This window comes from Paroedura picta, chromosome 3 (genome assembly GCF_049243985.1).
Source record: "Paroedura picta isolate Pp20150507F chromosome 3, Ppicta_v3.0, whole genome shotgun sequence".
NCBI lineage: Eukaryota > Metazoa > Chordata > Lepidosauria > Squamata > Gekkonidae > Paroedura > Paroedura picta.
This window is the reverse complement of record NC_135371.1, coordinates 41,960,591-41,986,172: the sequence shown is the minus strand read 5'-3', so window position 1 is coordinate 41,986,172 and position 25,582 is coordinate 41,960,591. Positions and strand designations below refer to the sequence as shown.

At 42.6% G+C, this 25,582-nt stretch overlaps 2 protein-coding genes across 2 annotated transcripts in view; both read right to left on the bottom strand.

Moving 5' to 3' along the window:
- Window positions 1–25,582, bottom strand: part of EEFSEC (eukaryotic elongation factor, selenocysteine-tRNA specific) — a 199,850-nt gene that overhangs the window by 129,865 nt on the left and 44,403 nt on the right. The window contains exons 2-4 of the mRNA XM_077325410.1: window positions 17,646–17,853; window positions 5,459–5,555; window positions 2,487–2,651 (exon numbers count right to left, since the gene is read on the bottom strand). Of these exons, the coding sequence (XP_077181525.1) occupies window positions 2,487–2,651; window positions 5,459–5,555; window positions 17,646–17,853 (470 nt within the window). The remainder of the gene's footprint in view (window positions 1–2,486; window positions 2,652–5,458; window positions 5,556–17,645; window positions 17,854–25,582) is intronic.
- Window positions 6,612–7,806, bottom strand: LOC143833778 (cytochrome c oxidase subunit 7B, mitochondrial-like). The gene is made up of 2 exons (XM_077330009.1): window positions 7,572–7,806; window positions 6,612–6,634 (listed from the first exon to the last, which is right to left on the bottom strand). Exons 1-2 carry the CDS (start codon window positions 7,804–7,806, stop codon window positions 6,612–6,614), a joined length of 258 nt encoding a protein of 85 aa, XP_077186124.1.

The following is a 25,582-nucleotide window of genomic DNA, read 5'->3' as shown; positions in this document are numbered from 1 at the left end:
ATCCATTCACTTATCTAAAGTCTAAACTGATGGTAACATTTGGAACACAGAACTAAAAGGACATTCTAGACCATTAGGCAATAGGCACAAAAATAGAAATGAGACTTAAATAAACCCCAAATCCAGCTACTTAAGAGTAGCACTTATAATACAAAACAAGAACTATTGTGGCAAATATTCCACAGTTACTTCCGGATGATCAAAAATGTTAACTGGAGATTTAAATATTATATGCACAATTCTTCACAATATCCACTCATAGCTCCCACACATGGAGTATCCGGATAGTGGTCAATACAGCCCTATTTTGTTCTCTTTTCGGCTCCAAGGGTTTTTCCTTGGTCTTTCACCATCAGTGTATACAAGAGACATTAGGATTTATTTTTTTGCACCATGAATCATCTTACACATACTTGCACTGAATTTATCTTTCCAATTACAGTTTTTGCTGGCGTATAAGACTACTTTTTCTCCCTGAAAAACATGCCTCCAAGTGGGGGGGGTCGTCTTATACGCCAGGTGCCCTTCAGTTAGGATAGACATAGCTGCCCATAGTGGCCCATAGTACTGTATTTTGAGTGGAAATGTTGGGGGGTCGTCTTATACGCCCAGTCGTCTTATACGCCGGCAAATACGGTAACTGCCCATTTACCAAGTTTGAAGAGGTCCTTTTCAAAGATCATCATAACCTCTTTTTCATTTACAACTTCTTGAACTATTTGTTTCCATATGCAACATTTACCCACTCTTTATTTATGAGTCCCAGATCTCTTATGAATGAATTTTAAAGCAACAATCTCAACATTTTGGTGAGGAAGGACTTCCTTTTGCAGAAGTGAAGCCCACCAACAACTGCATCCAAAAAACTGCAAGCCCATCCACAAAACTGTAAATCCTGCCCCTTTGTGGAGGGGGTGACTGGAGCAGCATTCCCTTCAACAAGCTTTGTACCTAACAGGTCTGTCTCTAAATAACACTTTCTATTCATTTACCTGGTTCAGATATTAAGCTACATTATCTCAGAATTCCCATGAATCTCTTCTTAGAAATCTGTGTGACACTGCTTGCTTTCCAGACTTCTGGCTAATGAAAAATTACATATCTTTGTTTAGAAGATCAGCTATGCCATTTTTGAGTCCTTTAAGAACTCTTGCATCTATACAATCTGGAACCACTTTGTTAATTTGTCAAGCAGCACAAGAACTACTTCTTTGGACACTCCTGCCTACACTGCCAAATCTCACATTCAAAAATGCTCACTTGATGCTTTTAACTTTGTGCTTAACTTCCCAAAACCTATAAGGGAGGTACTATATTTTTCAGAAGGCACCAAGAATTTCAGATTACTCTTATATTGCATTATGTAGAATCAGGTGAAAGGTATAATTGTGAATATCTTCCACAGAAGAAAATGATATTAAGTTGATCTCAGAATCTTTTGAGCCATATGTCTAAGCTGCAATACTATCCAAATTTTTGGAAATAAATCAGACTTACTTCAGAATAAACATGCACATGATTGAGCTGTAACACTGAAACCTTTAGCAGACTTACTAGTGAATAACTGTAAATTTCCAAGTAATGGTATATCAAGCTATCATATATTATCAACAGAGTAAATGAAGGTTCAAAGAGTGTGGTATTACAATTTTGACCCTGTGGGCTTACAGCTGCTGATACAGTTCTTTTCCATGTATTTTTTTAACCCTGTTGTACCATGGGTCTCTGTAATTTACAAAATAATTAATTATGCAGGTTAATTGTGCACTGTGTGAAAAAACTTCACTGATTTGTTTTAACTCTGCTGCCTATTATGTTCATGGAACATCTGATTGCAAGAGTTCACATCACTATCCCAAAGCAATTCATGAACATGCATACAATTCTTATATTTAAATTACTCCTTTCCGTAGAATGGGTGAATAGAGCCATATTATTATTTAAGGTGTCAATTTTCCTTGTCATCATAATATTTTCCTGAAATATTTCCTGTGTCTTTCCCAATATTCATTCAGAGAAGGACTGAACCCACAAATCTGACCCTCAGGCACATAATCTCATTGAAGTCAGATTCAAAAATGCTCACTCAGTGCTTTTAATCTCATGCCCTGAACTTGCTCTCTTCTCACTTTTCTCTGCTGCTACAATCAGGCAAGGCTTTCACTCTGTTTGGCAGACTTGTCTGTTTGAAATTCTTTCATGTCCTTGTTTCCGGGGCCTCCCCTTTTAAAAAGTCAGCCTCAGGCTTCCATTTCCCTTGCAAATTACATTCTTCATAGAGCCATTTAATAATACCATGTTAAGGGCTGTACAGTATTGTACACTGTTTCCTGAAGAATTTCTTATATTCCCAAAAAGCCAGCCAATTCAGGTTTAGGAAATAAACAGACAAACCAAGAGATAGGATGAAGCAAACAATGTCTTCGTTTTTGTGTGACTACTTTGGTCTCTTTCAGGAAGATGGAAATAGAAATTAAGACACTCACCTTCAGGGCAGGAATCTCCACATTGTCTCCAATGCTAACACAGCCTGAAAGAATAGTTCCTGTCATCACAGTGCCTTGACCCTTAATGGAGAAACAGTGGTCAACAGCCATAAGGAAAGATCCTGAGGGATCTCTTTTTGGTAGGTAAGCTTCTGATTTCAAGACCTAAAAGCAAAACAAAACAAATACTGTAGCTTGGTGAAATGTCATGTCAGGTATGAAGAAATGGAGCGAACAAGTGGATGATTGATTTAACAACCATACAGTTTTACTGACTCTGAGAATCCTGCAGCAAGGTTGGAACAAACCAATGTCAAATAAAATGTGCATGCTACACAAGATGCACACTTAGCAGCAGCAAGCTTCGATTTTCTGCCTTAAAGATTTGGTGCAGCAGAATCAGCTTGGTTAGCAAAACAAAGTCACAGACAAAGATTCTGCCAAAAATAATGCAAATACCACAGCACAACGGGAAAGAATAACTGCTCGCACCCTCTAGGAAAAGGAAGGATGTACTCCCACCAGTTCTCAGAGCTACATGCAGACCACAAACAAACCCCTTTGGATCAAGAATTCTACCTCTTTCCGTTCCTTTGACAATTACTTTAACTCTAAATTCCTTTTCCTCTCTTGGAAAGTAACAAAGTCATGTGAAATGTTCTGTATCAGACTCTCCACATACTTAGAAGCATGGAGATACAGCCTCTCCATCAAAATGACAATGACCTACAGCCTCTGACTAGTAGACGAAAGTCAACTTAGTTCTGTAAAGCACCAGATCTACAAAATGAGCCACCATTCATCGGACCTCGTCTATTAGCTGAAGCAAACTGAATTAAAATGCATAAATTTAGTGTATATATTCAAGTAATGTCCTATTTTCTTGCCTCAATTTAATATATGTGAAATGATAATCCTACTCTCACAAACTTCTTAGTGAATAAATGAAGCAATGATTGTATTCCATACTGCAAATTAAATTTATACTCCTGTTTCAGAGGTCCTTGGGGAGAGGAGGGATTGGACCCCATGAAGAGTTTCCATAGACAGAAGGAAGGGCATGATTTTCATCAATTCAAGAACTCTGACTCCCTTCTTGTACTGTTCCTTGGGTTGTCACAGTTGGGTTTTTAAAAAATCCTTTCTAATGAAGGGAAACTTACAACAGATCTGAGCCAAGATCTTTCAACCCACGAATCAGTTCTCCAATGCAAGAATTTCAGGGAAATTTAGTAGGTCCTCATTTATGTTGTAGTAGCATCAATCTGGACTTATCCACTCGTTACTTATATTCATATTGTATTTGATATTAAAGGTTTCCTGACTTCAACCTGACCTAGGGTCAGAAATTTATATTCTTTTTATTGCATAGCTTATGGGATTATCTAAGTTTCTGTCAAATATGTAAGCTTGTTGTAATAAAAGTTTACTTTAAGCCAGCAATTCTGTCAAGTTATGCTTCATACTGAAATGTTTCCTAGTAGAGATTACTCTCATTTTCATTTTAAAATCTGCTATTCTTCTGCCCTCTGCTATGCTTCTTGGTTTAATTTAAAGGTGATCTGGTCAACATACAAGCTGTTTCTCCTGCACGAGGTGCACGAATGGTTAGTTAATCAGAATGGTTAGTTAATTACTTTTCAGTCGCTTTTCATGTCCGTGCTGGTATGTGGTTTTAATGCGTTACCTAGAAGTAACTCATGCACTCCAAACCAAAGTATATTCTGGTGCCAGAAACATGGAAATACATGATGAATACAGGAAGATACCTTTTACTAAGTCAGACCATTGCTCCATCAAGGTCAGTATTTTCCACACTGAGTGGCAGAACTCTCCAGGGTCTCAGACAGAAATCTTTCATATCATATACTACCTTGCCTCTCTATGTAATATAGTCCTTGGAAGAAATGGTCCCAATTTATCTGTACCATCCGAATTTTCTGTTGTTATGTCTGCCTTCCCTAAAGACTGAATCCTGTGGGTAAGTTGGGGAGCTTGAAAAGTTATCTCGGTCTTTTCCTCATTACATGCACAAACAAGACACAGGGTAACACAACCAGAGGAGCAAGTTTATGAGAAAGCCAGCAATAGGGTATCCCACAGCCTGGAAGAAAAAATGTCCTGTTCCTTCAAAGTAAGCAAAAGGATGTTATTTATGTCATGAAATGCTTCACCTGCCCATTTCCACACATTAAGTTGCTAAAGTGACAGGTTTTTCTCCAGGATGTTGGCAACCCTAGTGGAAAAGAGGAAGTATGAAGAGGGAAGAAGAGGAGGAAAAGTGGCTTAGTGGTAGAACTCAAGATTTATATGCATGGAACCACAAAACAGATGGATAGCATTTCCAGTCATGAAATCCTGGGGCTTCAAAAGCAGCTTGAAAGCCGAAAAAGAATCACTCCTAGCCATAGAATACTGACTCAACATAAAGTAGCTTCTACCTTACGTTTTAAAAATAACGACATACTATTAAAGATCTATTAACTTTACAATTAAATTATACTAATTTCTTTTAAGACAATTAACAAAAATATTTTGATGTAAAAAAAATCATGACTGGGCTTCAAACAATTGATTTTTGTGCAGTACTAGGCTTCTACACATAATCGATCTGCATATTGAATGAACGTGTGGAGAAACGTTTGGGCAAGAGTGAATGCCCCCCCCCCACCTCCGCATGATCACCAGCTCATAGTCCCTCCCTGTGATCTGGGACACTGGAATATTTTTGAAGGGTATTAATCCACAGAGAACCATTTCTCCAATGTCACACAGCACTGTCCTTGACAGAAATACATCTGAGCTGTTTCAGCTACAAGGTGTGAGGAATCCATCACAAATATGGAGGTCTGCAAATGCAGCACATTTCCCCATCCTATTACCGAAGCACAGCTTCACACATAAGCACTCATGCATTCAGACTTCAAGAAGGGGATGACATTTTAGAATAATAATCTTTCCAAGGCATGTACCTCAATGAGCTCAGAAACTCCTATCGGTGTCACAGTTTCAGAGGCTTCAGGTCCACCAGGCTTTGCTGCAACTGCAACTATAGGACATCCATGAAATCTGAAAGGAAATTTCAAACACTGAGACAAGTTGCTTTGATTCCCAAAGCGGCTCACAGAAGGAAACAAACTACCTTATAAAATTCCAGCACAAAATCCTACAACTGTTTTATATGAACACAAGAACATGTCACCATTCCCTAAAACCAATTAATATTTAAAAACTAAAGCAGCAGTAGATCTAGCTCATTTATCACATGAGTGACACCTAACAATCTCAGGCCTCCGTCTTCAAGTCTCTAAACATTTACAGGAGGGTTTTATGTTTCTTACAGAAGGCACTAGTCTTTCCCAGGTGCCAACCCAAATGCCAGCTGCAGGAACCTTATCACATGAAAAACATTTCATTTGGTAAGGAGGTCAGCAGAGTGACAGCAGAATATTTGGTAGTAGTAGTTATGTCTCTTCTGTTCTACCACGTAAGTAAACCTTTCACTACAACTAGACTTGAAAAGAGATAGGGATGGCTCACACATAATAGCAAACCTGGGCTTGTTCTTACATGAGCAAGTCTGAAGTGGCTTAAGGATCGCTCACATGAATCATTATCCACCAGCAGAGAAATATCTAAGACAGTGTGCATTACATCAGAATATCAAGCTACATGTTTGTGCTTTTCTTGTAAACCAAGATTCCAAAACCTGAAGCAACTAGCCAACTATGGGTTGCTGCAGAAACACAAGTAGCTCACTATTTTGCTGTGTGAGAGAACAGAAGTGGGAACAGCACTCACACAACTCCGCTGGAGTTCCTTTCATGTTAAGTTCACACAACAGTAAACAACAGTTTGCTGTTACATTTCAGCCATGCCATAAATTTAAGTACAGTTCAATAAACAGGCAGTAGTTTAAAACTATTGCTACTATTGGCCCCGGAATCTAACAGTGCCATCCAAAGCAGACTGACATCCTTGTTAAGCCTACTGAAATCAATAGGTTTAGAAGAATGTCTCAGCTTAGCTGTGTTTAGAAAAAAATACTAATAATCTAAGAACATCAGTTTCAATGGGTCGCAGGGTAGTTGATTATTATATATTGTTAATAACAATGCATTATCTCTAGGTTGACACATGTCTATGACCTTCAAGGATGCATATTAGTTACGTTTTAAGCATTTGTCACCGGAAATACTGCTGCAATTGTGGTGTGCACATGGCAAACACAACTATGGATGCTCCAACATCTGCTGGTTTGGTTTATATCTTGTTCTCTAGTTGCAAACAAAGACCTGATTTTTAAACCACTGGTTTGATGGTTGTCAATCTGCTTGTGAATGATCAGCAGATGTTTCATTGTATTCTTTACTAGCCATGCAGTACAGCACAACTGGCTTTTTCAGAATTAGTGTTCACACACAGCTCAATTGAGGTCTACTACCTCCACCTCTGAAATACCAGCAAGCCACTGTTTAAATAGACATCACTCACAAATCATATAAACCAGTCATAAGCAATGTTGTGTTTCAGTACAGTTCTACCCTTTAAGTCATCCTTTGTGACAGTAATGGCTCTTGATTGATTGACTGATTGTATTTATATACTATTCTCCTTGGAGGCTTAGGGTGGGTCAGAAACACAGAAACATGAACAATACAGAGAAATTGGTAATCATAGATAACAATGGAACAATAATAAACAGTGAGAACAGTAAATTCATAACTGTAACACACAATGGACCCATAGTTATTTAGTTCAAGACACTGAAACACATGGACGATGAGGGAGGGACTGTCAGGCTCTTTAAGGGGTGTAGGCAGAAAGGCAGTCTCTCAAGTACACTGGGCTCAGACCGTGTATGGCCTTAAAAATTATTAACGGAACCTTAGGTCTGATCTGGATTTTTTTTTATTTACACATGTTTATTACATCTCAAGGGACAATACAATGAAATGTCCCACTACAGGCATGGCAGAAGTATGTTCTGATGAAAACACAAACAACTTCATGGTTGCTCCCAAGATTTTAAAAATAGATATATGAAGACATTTCTATTGGTCTCTCCCTGGGTCTCTCCCTTACTTGTCTCTTCCTTTGGGGTTACTTGTCCAACAGGAGACAAATCCCACACAATCCCAATTTGTGTTATAGCGTAAGCCCAAACTGCGGTACAGCACACAGCTCCACTAAGCAGAACGATGTTGCCGTATTGGTCATGAAAATCAGGTTCATGTTTGTGGTGAGCTTGTCTTGCCACTGTACGCTGGATGGTATGGACGGCGAGGCTGCAGGCACACCTGGCGACAGGGAACAGCATCTCTGACTGGGCCGGGCTCCACAATCCATCTAAGTCTTATCTGGAATTTGACTGGTAACCAGTGCAGTTGTTGGAGAATGGGCCGAATGTGAGACCTCCATGGTATTGCTGTGAGGATCCTGGCTGCAGCATTCTGGACAAGCTGTAGTTTCTGGATCAAAGTTAAGGGCAGGCCTGCATACAGCAAGTTTCAGAACTCTGGTCAAGAGGTGATCATCGCATGGATCACTGGGGCTAGGTGTTCCAGGGCCACGTAGGGCACTAGTAGTTTGCGAAGGTGGTAGAATGCCAGCTGCTCTACTCTCATGACCTAGGGCCTCCACTGAGAGGAAGGTATCGAGAATAACGCCCAGGTTCCTGGCAGAGTGAGACACTGATAGTTGCACTCCATCCAGGTTAGGTAGGCACGCTTCCTTACTTGGACCCTTCTTGCCCAGCCATCTTTGAACAGATGAGCATCAGTCGACTCCGCTTGAACTACCTTGTCACTGCTTCCAGGCAGCTAGCTAATACCTCTGGGGGAGAATCAAGGTGGCCATTCATCAGGAATAGCTGGGTGTCATCAGCATGCTGGTAACAACAGAACCCAAACATAAAAATGTTGAATAGGATCAGAGAGAGGAGCATTGCATGTAAGCTGGTGGTGGCTTGATGATCTCTCTCCTATCGCTACCTTCTGTCCATGATCCTGGAGATAGGAGATCAGGCACTGAAGGGCTGTCCCCCGTATCCTGGCATCAGTGAGGCTGTGAGCTAGAAGCTCGTGGCTGACTGTGTTGAATCCTGCTGAATGTTTAGTAGCAAAAGCAGCATCGACCCGCTCCGGTCCAACTAGCGACGGAGGCTGTCCATAAGGGTGACTGGTGCTGTTTCTACACAATGGCCAGTCTGAAAACCTGACAGAGATGGTTCTAAAACTGAAGCTTCTTCCAGGGATGCTGACACTTGGTCCATGAGAGCCCTTTCAAGCATATTTTCCAGGAATGCTAAATGCGAGACGGGTTGAGGTGGCAGTATCTTTGCATATGAACAATGCTGGGAAATCCTGATGTATACTACTTCAGCAGATATTTGCAGCTCCTTGGGGGAAAAAATAAACTGAGTGATCGGCCCACATCTGATCACCACTTCTGAACTCAGTGATTCTGAGAGTCAAACATGTCTGAGGCAAAAATTGCAAAACCACTAAACACAGCTGCTATCTAAGTTCTCAGCCATTACAGTATTTTGTTGGACTTAGTCTGAAAGACAATCACATTCTCCTGATCAAACCTTGAGAATATAACAGTGTAGAGTCATACCTTTATTAGCACACTGTCTTCAGTGGACTCAGGACACAACTTTCCTTAGGACTGCACTGTAATGTTTTACCCAGCACTGAGTAAGTACCCAGTAACCTTGATCCAGTATCACTAGATGAAGGTTAATTAAGAACAGGATGACTACTGATGGTGATTTTGTGGACCAGAATCAATGCAGGGTTTTATAGAGGGTTTTGTCAGTCACCACTTTAGACAAGCCAGTAAACCCGTAAAATGGAAAATATATCTTTATCCAAGACTATCTCTGTGTGCTATACTACCTAATGCAGAATTCTGTATCAGCACAAAAAATTTACTCAAAAACTTTGTAAATTATGAATATTTATGTATATTTATTATACTTAATTTAGTCTGCTTCCAGCATCCAAGTCTTTTAAAACCCAGAAGTTAAAAAAAAGAACTAGAGTGAAGAACCATTAAAATATTGAACGAGAAAAGGGATTTGAGATTTGGCAAAGTAGGTGGAAAGGGGATAAGTAGTAATAATATTCATGAGTACAATTAGAAGTTTTACCTTCTGACCAATGAAAACTCTTCAACAAACCCTAGTTTATTTTGAAGTCTCCAAAAAGCATATATAATTTTCTTATCAAATTTCCCTACTGAAAAAGAACTTGAATTTAGCATTCACGGATATTTAAAACCCAGCAGCAGACATTCCCAAGCTGCCAAAATTCCAAGCCAGGGAATTTCTGCACTTGCAGGGCAATCAGATTTTGCCTAACAAATGTTATAATATTAATATTTTTTTAAGAAATCAAAACAATCTTTCCTTCTCAAAATAATTTTTTTTCTTGCAATGACAAGATTTGATTATGAGCTTCTTAAAAAAATGAGAGCAAGAAGTGAAACAGAAAAAAACACAAAACTGTGTACACATGGTTGTAAAAAAAGAAAAGGAGAATAACACTTCCAATACAGTACCAATGCACAGTCCTATCAACCTTTCAACTTAAGTCATATAATAGATACTGGCTGTAAGTTTGAGTCAAAGATCCAACCTATATTTTTGTTTTCAGGCTTAAAGTCTTAAGTTTTCATCTGAAAGGGGACAAGCTCAGGGGATTCCAAGGCAGACCCCACTGGGATCACAACCTAAGTCTGTCCTCCGCCCACTAAAATTATCAAATATTAATCCTGTATACAAGGTATTTTCTCTGTTTTTGTGCCATAAGCCTAAGGTTCCCAGGGACAAAGGATGATAAAAATGTGTACTGAGAATTCCAGTGATTAACTACATGGCTTTTGAAAATTCAATTATTTTATCCAAATACTTTTGGGCAATCACTTCTAATACATATAAATTAATGTTGAATTAGGTGCCATGTTTCATTTAAAAACAAGGAATGGAAACATCACATTGCAAATATATTTGAATATAGCAGACCCTGGAAACAAACATACTTTTTCCAACAACCAAGATTACTAGTTTCAGCACACACACACACACAGTATTAAGTACCACCTACATTACTGAAGTTTGTGTTGAAAGAATGAAATAACCTTTAAGATCCTTCGAGAATCCATTTGAAAACACAACTTGGGTTTAGTGAAGGAACAAAATAACTCTCTTAATAACAACTGTTTTGGTCTATAGCAGTGGTCCCCAGCCCCCGGTCCGGGGACCGGTGCCGGTCCGTGGATCAGTCGGTACCGGGCCGTGGCTCCTCCTTGTCCTCTCTGGCTGCTGCCTCAGGGGCTGCTCTGCCACTCTGCCACTGGCTCACCTTTGGTACTCTCCAGTGGCTGCCATGGCTGGGGCTCCTCCTTGGCGCAGCACTGCATAGCTACTGCTGGCAGCGCCCCCCAGCGGGCAACGGGAAGTCAGGGGCGCCAGCGGGAAAGCAAGTGGATCAGGGGCTCAGGCACCGGCTGCGACATCCCTCAGCAAAAGACTACCCCCCCACTGGGCCTCAGTAAAATTGTCAAGCGTTGACCGGTCCCCGGTGATAAAAAGGTTGGGGACCACTGGTCTATAGCATAACCATACAGTCATGTGTCATGTCTAGCAGAAACAAGGAATACAACAGAAGGGAATAAAGTATCACACTACTTGCTATATGAGTTTTTGAGCTTGCTTCTTCCAGATACATGTGGGCTGGATTCAGACACTGGTGCAAAGGTGCTTAAAACCAATTGTCCAATAGTTCGGTTGAGCAGCTCTCAGACCACTGAAGACACTTACCCATACTGATAGCTAGCTATGGCTCACTGGTATCATTTCACGTCAGGAAAATGGCACCAGAGGATGAGAGGGAGGAGTTGAGCATCCTGTCCCCATGCACTGTGTTTCTAGCCTAGTATGTATTTGGCAATGTGCTACAGAAATTAGTAAGATAAATTGACAATAAAATTCAGTTTCAAATAGGTAGCCATGTTGGTCTGCAGCAGAAGAGCAAGATTAGAGCACCATACCAAATTAAAGTCCGATAAGATTTACAGAGCATAAGATTTTGAGAATCAGAGCTCCTTGACAAAGGGAGTTTTGACTTTCAAAAACATATACACCGGAAATCTTGTTGGTCTTTAAGGGGCTACTGACCTCACACCTTGCTGATCATAAAACTGAAGGCAGGGAATGAAACCTCTCTGTAAGCAACTACTACAGTCTTAACCAAGTATCAGTGATGGCCAACCTTTAAACATCCTGGTTGAGAAGGAAGACTGATATCCTCGATGAAACATAGCTATCAGCTCTAGATATGATGAGTCAATCTTTGACAGACCATTTAGAGACGGGCAGTTTGGGGTGCTTTGGGATAATGTCTGGCATATGGGAAAACAGAACAGTGCATCTATTTGCAACTGCATCTTATCTAGAAGTTGTCTCCTTTAAAAATTATTCAAAAGCTGCAAATAGTAGAATCACAGGATCATAGAATTGGAAAGGACCATACAGATCATCTAGTTTAACCCCCTGCTTAATGCAGGATCAGCATAAGCAGTGGTTCTGAACCTGGGTGTCGGGACCCCTTTGGGGGTCAAACAACCCTTTCTCAGGGGTCACGGCAGGGCATGCAGCTTGACCAGGGGAGCACCATCCACACAACAGCCTTGCAGAGTAGATCAAGATACAGCATTCATCTGTTTGGAGCAGCGGAAATCAGCAATATTGGCATGGTGGGACAAGAGGCAGAACTGAACTGAGAAACCTCGGGGGGGGAAACAATTTATATACAATCATGAATAATGGATGTTCACGCCATTGGTCAGTTTCAGTTTAATTTCTGTGAAAGAACACTTGCATAATTTTGTGGTTGGGGATCACCACAACATGAGGAACTGTATTAAAGGGTCACAGCATCAGGAAGGTTGAGAACCACTGGCATAAAGCATCCAGGAAAAGGATCTGTCCAGCTGCTGCTTGAAGACTGCCACTGAGGGGGAGCTCACCATCTCCTTAGCCAATTGAATCCACTGCTGAACTACTCTCCATGCTGTTTAAATCCATTACTGCAGGTACTATCCTCTGTTGCCAATAGGAACTGTTCCTTATCGTCCTCTAAGTGACAACCTTTCAAATACTTAAAGAAAGCAATCATGTCCCCTTCAACCCCTCTCTTAGTACAAAATGTAGAAACACACCTTTCATGTAGGACCAGTTTGAACATATACTACCTCTATCCTGAAAGATCTCTACTAATGGCCTATATCAGGGGTCGTCAACCTGTGGTCCTCCAGATGTTCATAGACTACAATTCCCATGAGCCCCTGCCAGCAAATGCTGGCAGGGGCTCATGGGAGTTGTAGTCCATGAACATCTGGAGGACCACAGGTTGACTACCCATGGCCTATATAGTCCCAGGTTCATTTTATGGTGCTAGATCTTACCTACATGACTAGACAGCCACATACCTAAAAAGCTCACATGTCTTTGTATGAACCCATACACTTCTCTGGACACCTTCTTTTTACTGTTTCCTTGGGTATTAGACAGTTTTATTATTTAAATTTATAGGTCACCCCTCATTTAAAAAAACAATAAAACATATAGTTTAAAATTATTAAATTACTAAAAACTGACATTGCAGTTTTGGCTTATTGCTTCCCCATAGCCGGGAGATGTATGAGGAGATCTCACCCAGTCGGTCAGGGAGGGCCATGAGATGTTTTGATCCTCCGGCAAACTAGCCTCAGTCATTCATTTAATGGAAGAGTTCCATTTTGCAGGCCCTGTGGAGCTGTGCTAGCTCTGTCAGGGCCCTGATGTTCTCTGAGAGCTCATTCCACCAGGTAGGGGCCAGAGCCAAAAAGGACCTGCTTGCCGCACTTCTTTGGAACTGGGAATAACCTGTTGGTTGTCCATAGCCAACTGCAACATTCTCTTGGGTATGTATTCAGACAGGTGGTCCATTAGATATGCAGGTCCCAGACTAGAACCTTGAACTGAATTCAGAACTCCACTGGGAGCCAGTGTAGCTGTTGGATTGGTCTTAAATGTGTCCTCCATGGTGTTCTAGTGAAGACTCGTGCAGCCTCTGGTTTAGATGGCATTCTCAGTCTCTGTGTTTAGAAAGCTTGCTAATCTCTCTGGTATCAGCACACCTTTATTTGAGGCTTTCTTTAGTATATAAAGAGCCTCTAGAGGCGCAGGGTGGTAAGGCAGCAGAAAAGCTGTCTGAAGCTGTCTGCCCATGAGGCTGGGAGTTCGATCCCAGCAGCCAGCTCAAGGTTGACTCAGCCTTCCATCCTTCCGAGGTCGGTAAAATGAGTACCCAGCTTGCGGGGGAATAAACGGTAATGACTGGGGAAGGCACTGGCAAACCACCCCTATTGAGTCTGCCATGAAAACGCTAGAGGGCGTCACCCCAAGGGTCAGACATTACCCGGTGCTTGCACAGGGGATATCTTTACCTTTTACCTTTAGTACATGGCTCCACAGAACTATTTTAGCAGGACTGAACAAGGTTTTCCATGATACATTCTCATATTTATTTTTGCTACATTATCTATGTTTCATTATCATTAAAGTCCGTTAGAACTCAGTTAATGCACTGTAAAAGATGGTATATAACAATTAGGGTTCCTGTATCTGTTTTAGTTGCAAAGAAGAGGCAATTGGAGCAGGTGCAGCTTTTCACATCACAGTACTATAAGCCCTAATGGTAAAAGGCCAGCTATCTCCTACACTAGTCTGTGTATTGAGAATCTTGTATATTCAGGATAAAGAGTTTGATTAAATGCCTTCTCTTCCTTTCCAGCTGAGAATACCTTCCAGCTGAGAATAAGGAATACCTTATCCCCCAACCACGAAATCACCTGAGGGCTGCCAAAGAAGGATGCAGACCTTGCCATCGATGTGCCATAAATCTGTTTCTGTTTCTGGGGTTCTGTATTACTAACATTTTAGTAAGTAATCAGTTGCACTCACTCAAAGTCCTTAAGTGCCTCTCTCTATTCATCCTCAACCCCCATACATTCATTAGAACCTACGTGCATTCAAAAAGAATGAGAAAGGAGTCCTTTGTGTAGAGATGTATGCAGTTCACTGAAACAGCCAAAACTGGCAACTATGAGAACGACAGAACTGTAGGGTGAAAAGGCAATTCAACTTCCTGCACTACTGAATACAGCCTTCAGTTGAGGAGCCTTGGCAGGCTAGTGCCAGCAGAGAACAAGATTTAACAAGACAGATCTAGTGTTTGAGGTAAAAACAAAGTTTCGTATAACCAAATCCAGATGGCTCAAGTAAGTGAGCTAGTTCACATACTTCAGGGAAAAGCACATGTCACACAAAGGCCAGCACCTATCTTTGTAAAAGAAAAAATCTGTAATCTAAGCAGGACAAACACTGATAGTTTTAATATGATAGACACAGAAGACTTCTAAAGAAGGCAAAACCCAACTTTAAAATCAGATCAGAAATTTCTGTCCTTGTTATTTCACGTTACACAATCTGCTTGCAGGGGGCATAAGGCATGGAAATTTCAATATGATATCACTAATATAATATCAATACAACTATGGCAAAACTGTTATTGGTGCACGTTATCATCTCGTCATAGAACATGGTTGGTGCTAGCCAGCAAATGTGAGTATGATCGCAAACCTGCTTTTCCCAAGAGACGCCATCAAAGCAGGTGCACTATCATCACATGGGTCTGTTGGTGGGGCTGTACCTAGATTGCCATTATATTGGACTGGGGAGAAAACACAAGCCTTCCTCAAACACAACCTTCCCCAAACTTTTTTTCCATTGCTGCTTCAATTTGCTTAAATTTGGAAAGGTGAACACAGACAAGGGTCATAACCACAACAGGTAACTTGAAGCAACTGCAATTCTAGATCATTTCAAACATTCACAATACATAAAGAAACTTAAAGTCCAAACAATGATTTTGAAGACTGGGAGAGAAAAGATGAAAGAAAGTTATGTTCAATGTGCAGGCCCTCTGATAACACCAATGAGACAAATTCTGTCTATAGTAAGCCATAGAGGTGGAGATCATCTAAAAATGTGAGATTGCATGACCCTAAATCATAATAGCGGAGGAAGGACAATATAGCATTTTAATTTATGAGCTCTTTTGTCTGTGGAACCTTCTTGCTCTTTTACTTCCATGATATTCCAGAAGGCTTATGGTTCCTGAGAAATTATGGGGTTCAAAGGGACAGAAGTGACACAAGAGAAGGAGGTGAAAGGACTTTTAATATGACATTAGTATCCATGATGTATATTTATCGCTTTGATCTACCCTACAGTCAAAAACGTAAAGACAAATTCCTCAGGCTACTTGGGCGCTGAAGGTCACACAACATGTCTCTAACATGGTCATTTTCTCTTGATTTATAATCTAGTCCCATATTTAACCTAGTGTCAAATAGTAGAAATAATCTTGTCATGTAAAAGCAAGCAAATCCTTTTACTTTCCGGGAACAACATTAGATATTGAGGATAAACTCAATAATAAGTATTAAGCTCAAGTATAAGTTTCCCAAGTATAACTCACCTGAATAGTACTCTCAGTTGAACATCTGCTGCCATTATGCTCAAATATAACAGATGTATCACAGATGTACTATAAATCAAACTTCCCAGCAAGTAAATAAAATCTCAGGAAATCCTTCAGTAGATTTCTTGTAAAATTATAATTTTGCTCAATTTCTGCCAATATCATGCACCCCTTTATTGAGGGGCTTTTATGCGATGCTGAAGCACGCTAATATCACTTTGCCTAACTGATTTTACAAACATCATCTAGAGCTATGAAATAGTTTATGGCTCATTTGGTGACCATCAGAAATGTGGGCTTAGTCATTTGAAGATTGCTCAGAGCAAAGCTGGAGATATTTACTTACCAAAGGAGTAAAAAGAAGGGAGAGAAATCAAGCTACGTGACAGGTTAACAGAAACAGCTCATTTAACATTTGCTTGCCCTCCAGTACCTATCTTGAAGGAGAGTTGAAAGCGATGGAATTTTGTCTCTATCAAATCTACAAGTAGAAATTTCACTCAGTGACCTTTATGGTATACTGATGAAAAGGAAACAGAGCAAAGAAGAACACGGAGAGACTGATAAAACAGTAAGATATTTCTGATTGTTTAGCAGAACAAAAAGACACTATCCTGCAATCAGAATAAGACACAAAATGGTTTATGCAATCCAGTTTGGCTCCCTTGTTTTGTCCTCTTGTATGTGTCACTTTTCAAAATAGATACGATGTGTAGTTCTGCTCTAACCCTTTGAACTTGAGAAAGGTGAAAACAAATCCAGTGAAAGGAGAAAATGCCCATGTTTTACTTTCTCCATTGCAATTGTGCAAAATATGCTTAATTTCTCCATTCTTCCACTTCCTTAACAATGATATCATCAACAGCAGCAACTCCTTTCACAAGCAACTTGAAGCTGGACAATAATTGTCAATATTTCACAGGAAAGGTTCAATGTGTAGCTCAGGAACACAGCAAACTAACTCCTAAGCCCTTTTTCCTGGTACCAAAGGCTATAAAATATTGAATAGCCATACAGAAAGAATTGCCATGCAACAACCTTGTATTCAGATCTCAAAACACTGTAAGTGGGATCATAAAATTAAACAAAAGTGTCAGTTTATTCTGCTCAATCCTGATTAATTGTATTGTATAAAAGTAAGATACTTCTCAGTATATTGTATAAAATAAGATACTTCTCAGTATCTTACTTACTTGCAATAATTTTAATCCTCTGAAACATGAGATTTCTTTATCTAACTTCTTTTTGAGGAAGGCACACTATGAGTGCCAGAAAAAAACCAAGGAGGATCAAATGGCTAATTAAGGGCCACTTTACACATGTGGAAGTATTCTGAATTTTTTTTAAAATCAGCAAGCTGGTCATTGAGCCTCTCACCGAAGATACTTTTGAACTACAGATCTTCTTAACCCACTGTCACCTGTTTTCTGATATGTAATTCACAGAACTATCCCATGGTTATTCCATCAAGATTTGCTTCAAAGCCAGGCATATAAGGACGCAGAACAAAGAGAGAAGAACATCACAGGTTGTGTTATATAAGCAGCATGACTTTATAACTTACTTGGTGTTCTCCAAGGTCTTCTGCATTTTCTTTGTCATTTTCTCAACAGCACCTTGTCGCTTCTCCTCTGGAAGAAGATCTATTTTGTTCAAAACCACTATCATCTTCTGGCAAGCAATCTGCCCAATAATCAAACACTCTGCGGACTGAGTCTGCATCCCCTTTGTTATATCTATTACAAGCATCATCAGGTCGATGATTTGGGCACCTGGGGGGGGGAAAAAAACTTAAAATCAGCCACCATATTTGCAGAGACTAAGACACCAACTCACTGAAATATGTGTTTGAGAATAGTCCATATTTATTATTCCCAAATGAAACAAGAGGCTCAGGTAAAATTCCAGAGGGCACCCCTCAAGCAAAATCATCTAGCCTTTTGATCGATTTCAAACACAGAAACAAATCAATGGTTCTTGTAAGTTTGCTCCATAGCAACAATCTCGCATTGAGAAATTAAAATACATATCACTTCTTTAGAATTAAATTACACCTCATTTCAGAAAAGCACATCTCCTCTTTAAATTTAAATCAAACCATTTAAACAATTTGGGTTTTTTAATGTTGACCTGGAAAGGCTAGAGAGCCTCTCAAAAGTTCAACAGCTGACAACCAGGTAGACACCCTCTGTATACCCAATAAAGGGATTCCATCCAAGAGAGCTGTAGAAGAGGCCACTGCCCTAGCAGAATGTGCTTGAACGCTCAACCGACATGGGAGTCTGCTCTCTCAGAACATTCCTTAATAGCCTTAACAATCCATCTTGATCACGTCTGAGCTGATGCTCTCCAACCCTGCTTTAGGCCACCAAAACAAATAAGCGCCTTATCTCTTCCAAACGCAAGGGTTCTTTGGAGGTAAAATAATAATACTCTCCTCACATGGAAAGAATGCAACGAGCATTCATTCTCAGAGATTGGTATGAGTAAAAATATGGACAGCGCTATCTTGTAATATACAGCATAATGTTGTGTTGTTGTGAGGTGCGAAGTCGTGTCCGACCCATCGTGACCCCATGGACAATGATCCTCCAGGCCTTCCTGTCCTCTGCCATTCCCCGGAGTCCATTTAAGTTCGCACTGACTGCTTCAGTGACTCCAGCCAGCGACCTCATTCTCTGTCGTCCCCTTCTTCTTTTGCCCTCAATCGCTCCCAGCATTAGGCTCTTCTCCAGGGAGTCCGTCCTTCTCATGAGGTGGCCAAAGTATTTGAGTTTCATCTTCAGGATCTGGCCTTCTAAGGAGTAGTCAGGGCTGATCTCCTCTAGGACTGACCGGTTTGTTCGCCTTGCAGTCCAAGGGACTTGCAAGAGTCTTCTCCAGCACCAGAGTTCAAAAGCCTCAATTCTTTGACGCTCGGCCTTCCTTATGGTCCAACTTTCACAGCCATACATTGCAACTGGGAAGCCCATAGTCTTGAATAGACACACTTTCATTGGCAGGGTGATGTCTCTGCTTTTTAGGATGCTGTCTAGATTTGCCATAGCTTTCCTCCCCAGGAGCAAGCGTCTTTTAATTTCTTTGCTGCAGTCCCCATCTGCAGTGATCTTGGAGCCCAGGAAAATAAAATCTGTCACTATCTCCATTTCTTCCCCATATATTTGCCAGGAATGTTGTAAACTGCCCCAAAGCAACAGGTTTGATAGGGCAGTCTAGAAATGTAATAAATGAAACCTGAGGCAGAAATTGGAGAAAAAGGTGAAGGACTATCCTTTCTGGAAAAGAATTAAAAATGGAGGATCTATCTGACGAGCTGCCAGCTTGCTAACCCTCCTGGCTGGAGTAACAACCACAAACTTGTTCCCCCCTCCCCCATAATTTGGTTAAGCGATTTCTTAAAGGATTAGGTAATCTCTGTCTGTCCTGAGATCTTTTGGTAACCCAATGGTATCTATCCATGCACAACTAATGCTCAAATCATTCGAACCCCTTACTACTTATTCTTTCGCAGAGCCTTCTATGAAAGTATGCTTTTTTCCCCTCTATGGACTCCGGGGAACGGTAGAGGACAGGAAGACCTGGAGGATCATTGTCCATAGGGTCACGATGGGTCAGACATGACTTCACATCTAACAACAACAACGTCTATAATATAACAAGAAGAAATAAACGTCAGGTGAACCTTTATAGAAGAGAACACCAAGTATAATATCTTTAGATGTAATGTCCCTTACAAAAGAACCCTTCTTGGTGACACCTCCTTTCTATCACATCAGTGTGAAAATTGCTTCCACTTATGCATATAGGATTTCCTAGTGTTAGGCTAGCATGATTGCAGGAGCACCTTATTAACCTCTTTAGAAAATATTAGGCCTCTGTCCAAAGCCTCCACACTCTTAAGCTGAATCAGTTCAGATTCTGATAAAACTCCTGGTTGATACTGATCAAATCTGATTGATATGGAAGCAGGAAAAAATGGCCCTTGGACATTTCCATGAAGATCAGAAACCAAATTTGTCAAGGCCAAAAGGGTACTACCAGGATCATGTCTGGGCCTTCCATCCAGACTTCCTCTATTACCCTGATGAGGCGCAGAAACTTTTAAACTTTTGATGCGGTGCTTTTATATTTTATTCATGTAAACCGCCATGAGACTGTTCACAGATAGTGGCGGGGAATAAATACAACAAATAAATACATAGTAAATAAATAGAGGGAATATATAAAACATAGCTCCCAGCAAGCACAGCTGAAATGCATCTCCTACACCTGCGTGAGAACAACCTTGCAGTCTTCTTGCTTTCCTGTAGCACAAAGACATTAACATCTGGACCCCCCCCCCCCCCGGGCAAAAAGTAATTCCAGGTAAGTGGCTTTTATGGACCACTAATAGGTATGCCAGTTCTGCTTAATTTGTCAGCTGCCATGTTTAAACTTCCAGGAATGTGCATAGCCTGAATGGAAGCACTGAGCTTCACAGCTGTGTCCCAAGTAAAGGTAGCTTCGTGACACAGGACATATCCTTTGGTAGTCAAAATGGTGAGATGCCTGCAACCTGAAATAGCATGATATAAAATCACGCTATTCTTCCCCTTCCCCTTCACATATGCTGCGCAAACAGCAAACGAGAGAGCGACACACTATTTCACTCACCACTCCTCGGCCTGTCAATCAACAGTTAAGGGTATATTTGTGGGTTACCACATGTAGAGCTCATCAAGTGTTTTTCCCCAACATTTTCAATAAATGCCAGGCCTATGTGAAAAGAATTTGGCAAGCAAATCAAAACGGTACTGAATTTGTGACAAAAAAGGGATCACAATTCCCAGTTTGGTGTAGTGGTTAGGGGTGCAGATTTCTAATCTGGCGAGCTGGGTATGAATGTGCACTCCCCCACATGCAACCAGCGGGGTGACCTTGGGCTCGCCACAGCACTGAGAAAACTCCTTTGAACGAGCAGTAATATCAGGGCTCTCTCAGCCTCACCCACCTCACAGGGTGTCTGTTGTGGGGAGAGGAAAGGGAAGGCAACTGTAAGCCACTTTGAGACTCCTTTGGGTAGAGAAAAGCGGCATATAAGAACCAATTCTTCTTCTTCTTAAATAACAAGAGAAATACAAAGGTGAATCTACAGTTCCGGAGGGCCTGCAAGACAGAGCTCTTCTGCCAAGCCTACCGTTGAGGCCACAAAATCAATACCAAAAAATCACTGGCCTCCCTCCTCACAAAATCAATAAAGTGCTATCCACAAAACACCAAAAGCCCAGCAGAAAATGGAGTTCCCCTTTATAAGGTTACTAGACATTAAGCCCGCTGTAGTTAAATACAAAGATCAAATAGTTTGTAGTTAAATACAAAGATCATGGCATCCGGCCCTCTCAATTCCTGGCAAATAGATGGGGAAGAAATGGAGATAGTGACAGATTTTATTTTCCTGGGCTCCAAGATCACTGCAGATGGGGACTGCAGCAAAGAAATTAAAAGACGCTTGCTCTTGGGGAGGAAAGCTATGGCAAATCTAGACAGCATCCTAAAAAGCAGAGACATCACCCTGCCAACAAAAGTGCGTTTAGTCAAGGCTATGGTATTCCCAGTTGCAATGTATGGCTGTGAAAGTTGGACCATAAGGAAGGCCGAGCGTCAAAGAATTGAGGCTTTTGAACTCTGGTGCTGGAGAAGACTCTTGCGAGTCCCTTGGACTGCAAGGCGAACAAACCGGTCAGTCCTAGAGGAGATCAACCCTGACTGCTCTTTAGAAGGCCAGATCCTGAAGATGAAACTCAAATACTTTGGCCACCTCATGAGAAGGAAGGACTCCCTGGAGAAGAGCCTAATGCTGGGAGCGATCGAGGGCAAAAGAAGAAGGGGACGACAGAGAATGAGGTGGCTGGATGGAGTCACTGAAGCAGTAGGTGCAAACTTAAATGGACTCCGGGGAATGGTAGAGGACAGGAAGGCCTGGAGGATCACTGTCCATGGGGTCGCGATGGGTCGGACACGACTTCGCACATAACAACAATAACAGTTAAATACAGCGGGTGCTAGGAATGTGGGTGGGGGGAGGGGTAGAAGGAAGGGAGAAATGGATGCATGGAGAAAGAGAGAAAGGAAGAAAGGGATGAAGAGAGAAAGGGAGGAAGGAAGAGTGAGAGAAGAAGGAAGGGACGAAGAAGTTAGGAAGGAAGGGAGGGTCAAGGGAATGGTGGGAGGAAGGAAGGGAGGAAGCGAAGGGGAGAGGTGGAGGAAAAGGGGGGGAAGGGGGAATGCTGGGGCTGGGGAGGGTGCAGTAATGATGGGTGGGCATGTGGCTGGGTGGCTGGTTGTGGGGAGGGAAGAGGCAGCGATGGGGGGTTGGAGAAGGCAGGTGGGCATGGCGGGTGGGAATGGGGGAGGCGGCCCCCCCGGCCAGTCAGCGTGGCGTGGGTGCATCGTGGAGGACCTGTGTGCCGGGCGCATGGTCCATGTGGAGCATTGGCCAGATGGTGGCGGTGCGTTCCGGGCGGCGGCAGGGACGGTGGGGTGGGGTGGGGTAGGGTGGGGTGGGGTGGGGTAGGGTGGGGAGGGCGAGCAGGTTGTAAAAATAAAGTTGTTGTTGTTACCTAACAGTAGACTACTATACATATATAAACTCACTAGTAGGGGGCTGCTAATTCATGTATGAAAATACCATCACAGTAGCATCAGAACGGACATCAGAAACAATGACAGGGATAAAACAAGCTGATGTTATCACCCCATAAACCTCCACTAGCTGCTCAGAGAATATCTTCCAAAAACACTGGGGAAGAGGAATAAAAAGAGTAACTGAACTGTCTCAGTTTTCAGAGGATATTGTTCCATACAGATAAAAAGTGATCTGAGAGATGAGAAAGTTCTTCAGAAATCACCAAGGCAGACAAGTGGGACTCAAAATGAATCTGAATGCAGCAAACACAAAAATGACTAATCTGCATATATGAAAGCATCACAGCTGCCATGGATCAGATAGAACCAATTACAAATTTGAAAAGTCTTCTATAAATGGGAATACTATGGAGTTACTCCTCAGATCAGATACTGCAGGTACATTCTGGAAGATCTCAAAACAGAGACCCAACAATTATCCTTGATATGCTTTGAGGGACTCAAAGGCAAAAACATTGTAATATGAAAGAAATGAATTATCACTTTACTTAGCAATAATCATCTATATCACCTGCGGAGCGGATTAAATAAAAGGGTAAGGGCTGTCTGGGAGGAGTTAGGGCAGGCCCTGTCCGGGATAAAAACTCAGAGGGCCCAATCAGGAGCCGCGAAGCAGCTCCTGATTGGGCCCTCCAACTGTCCATCCAGGGCCCAGCAGCCAATGGGGAGCTGTGCAAAGTGCGGCTCCCCATTAGCTGCTTGGCCCGGCCTCGCCCGCCAGGGGACTCACTGTGCAGAAAGACTAGCTGCCTTCCTACACCATGAGTCCTCCCGGCACCTTCCCCTTGCCCTCGAAACAGGAGCAGGGACGCCACGTCGAAGACACGGCGTCCCTGTGCCTTTCCCGCCCCCCCAATTCTCTCAAACAACACAGACTACACCCTGCCCCTCACGCCCCTTCCAACGATGACCCTACCCCTCAAGCCCCTTCCCACCAACTGCTACAATCCCCCCTCACCCTCCACACCCCTTCCCACACCACTGCCGCTGCCACCGCTTCCACCAGAACACACATGCACCCACACACACACATGCAAGCACCCACCCACCCCTCGATAACCCCCCTCGCCCACCACACCCCTTCCCACCCTGACGCCACTTCGACCACAACACACACACACCCACACACACGCATGCATGCACCCACCCACCGCTAAATACCCCCCCGCCCCACCGACCCCTTCCCGACTGCTGCCACACCACCACGGCCACCGCCATCCCTGCCCGTCCCACCCCCACCCTGCCCATCGCTTTCCCCGCCTGACCAATGCTCACCCCATGCCCCCTTTCCCCCATCCTCTGTCTCCACGGCCCTTTCTCTAGCGCCGCAGCTAGGATGCGCGGCTGCCACGGCACTACACTGAACCAGGCGTGCGCGGACTCCCACGCATGCCTGGTTGCCCTTCCCAGCGCGGCCCCACACCTCCAACACGCATGCGCGTCTTCCCGTGCATGCATGCCTGCCCTCTCCATCCCCGCGACAGCCCCCCCCAACACAGCCGCGCCGTCCCCAACAACTTGGATGCCCATGAAGGTGCATCGCCCGCGGGTTCCGCCGCCCCTTCCTTTCCGTCCCCGCCCCAACCACTTTCCCCAGGGTCCCTGCGAGAAGTGGGGGTGGGTATGTGGGTGCGGCTGGCCGGCTCCCTTCCCCCTACTCACCTTTCAAAGCCCATTTTTATAAATGGGCTTTGAAACTAGTATATCATGATTGACCTAATTAGTAGACATTAACAAACAGCTTTCCTATCAATGCACCTATAGTGGTGTACACTAGCCACTGTGGACAAGGTTCCACTTCCTTTCTGCTTCCTCTCTTGTCTAGTGACACATGCCGATCAATCTATCAATTTCTAGACAAGAAAATTAATGGCTTGTTCTTAAATAGACCCAAAATAGCTTTCTGGACATGATTCATGATGATGCCTTGTATTATTTACGAAATGGAGCAAACTAAACTGGTTTTGGATAATATCAAAGGCAAGGGGATAGGATTGCCAACTTCCAAGTAGTACCTGCTGATCTCCCAGAAATACAACCAATATTCAGATGACAGGCATCAGTTCCCCAGAAGAATATGGCTCCTTTGAAGGATGGACTCTATGGCATTATACTCTACTGAGCTTTCTCTCCTCCCCAAACTCCACCTCCAAAATCTCTAGGCATTTCCCAATCCAAAGGTGGCAGCCCTACAAGAGGAACAGGAAATAGGAATGCCTTGCACTTCTTATTCTACAAAACTTCTTCAGAAAGTCTGACATATAACTGGCATTTCACAGCTAGATATGTAAGCACCAACATATGAAGCAATGGCCAGAACAAAGAAAGGCTACAGGTATAATCAATATGTAGATGACACCCAGCTCTTCCTCCTGATGGATGGCCATCCTGGTTCTCCTCCAGAAGCCTTAGGCAGATGCCTGGAAGCAGTGAGGAGGTGGCTCAAGCAGAGCCAACTGAAGCTCACCCCTTTGAAGACGGAGGTCCTATGGCTGGGAAGGAAGGGCCCAAGTGAGGAAGTGCATTTGTACATCCCGGATGGGTACAACTATCAGTGGTTCACACCGCTGGGAACCTGGGTGTGATCCTCAACGTCTCCTTTTCTATGGAGGCACAGGTCACAAGAGTAGCATGGCTGGCATTCTATCACCTGCGCCAAGCCAAACTACTAGTGCCTTACTTGGCGCTGAAACACATAGCCACAGTGATCTATGCAACAGTCACCTCTAGACTGAACCTCTGTAACTAACTCTACACAGGTCTACCTTTAACCTTGATCTGGAACTACAGCTGATCCAGACTGCAGCAGCCAGGATC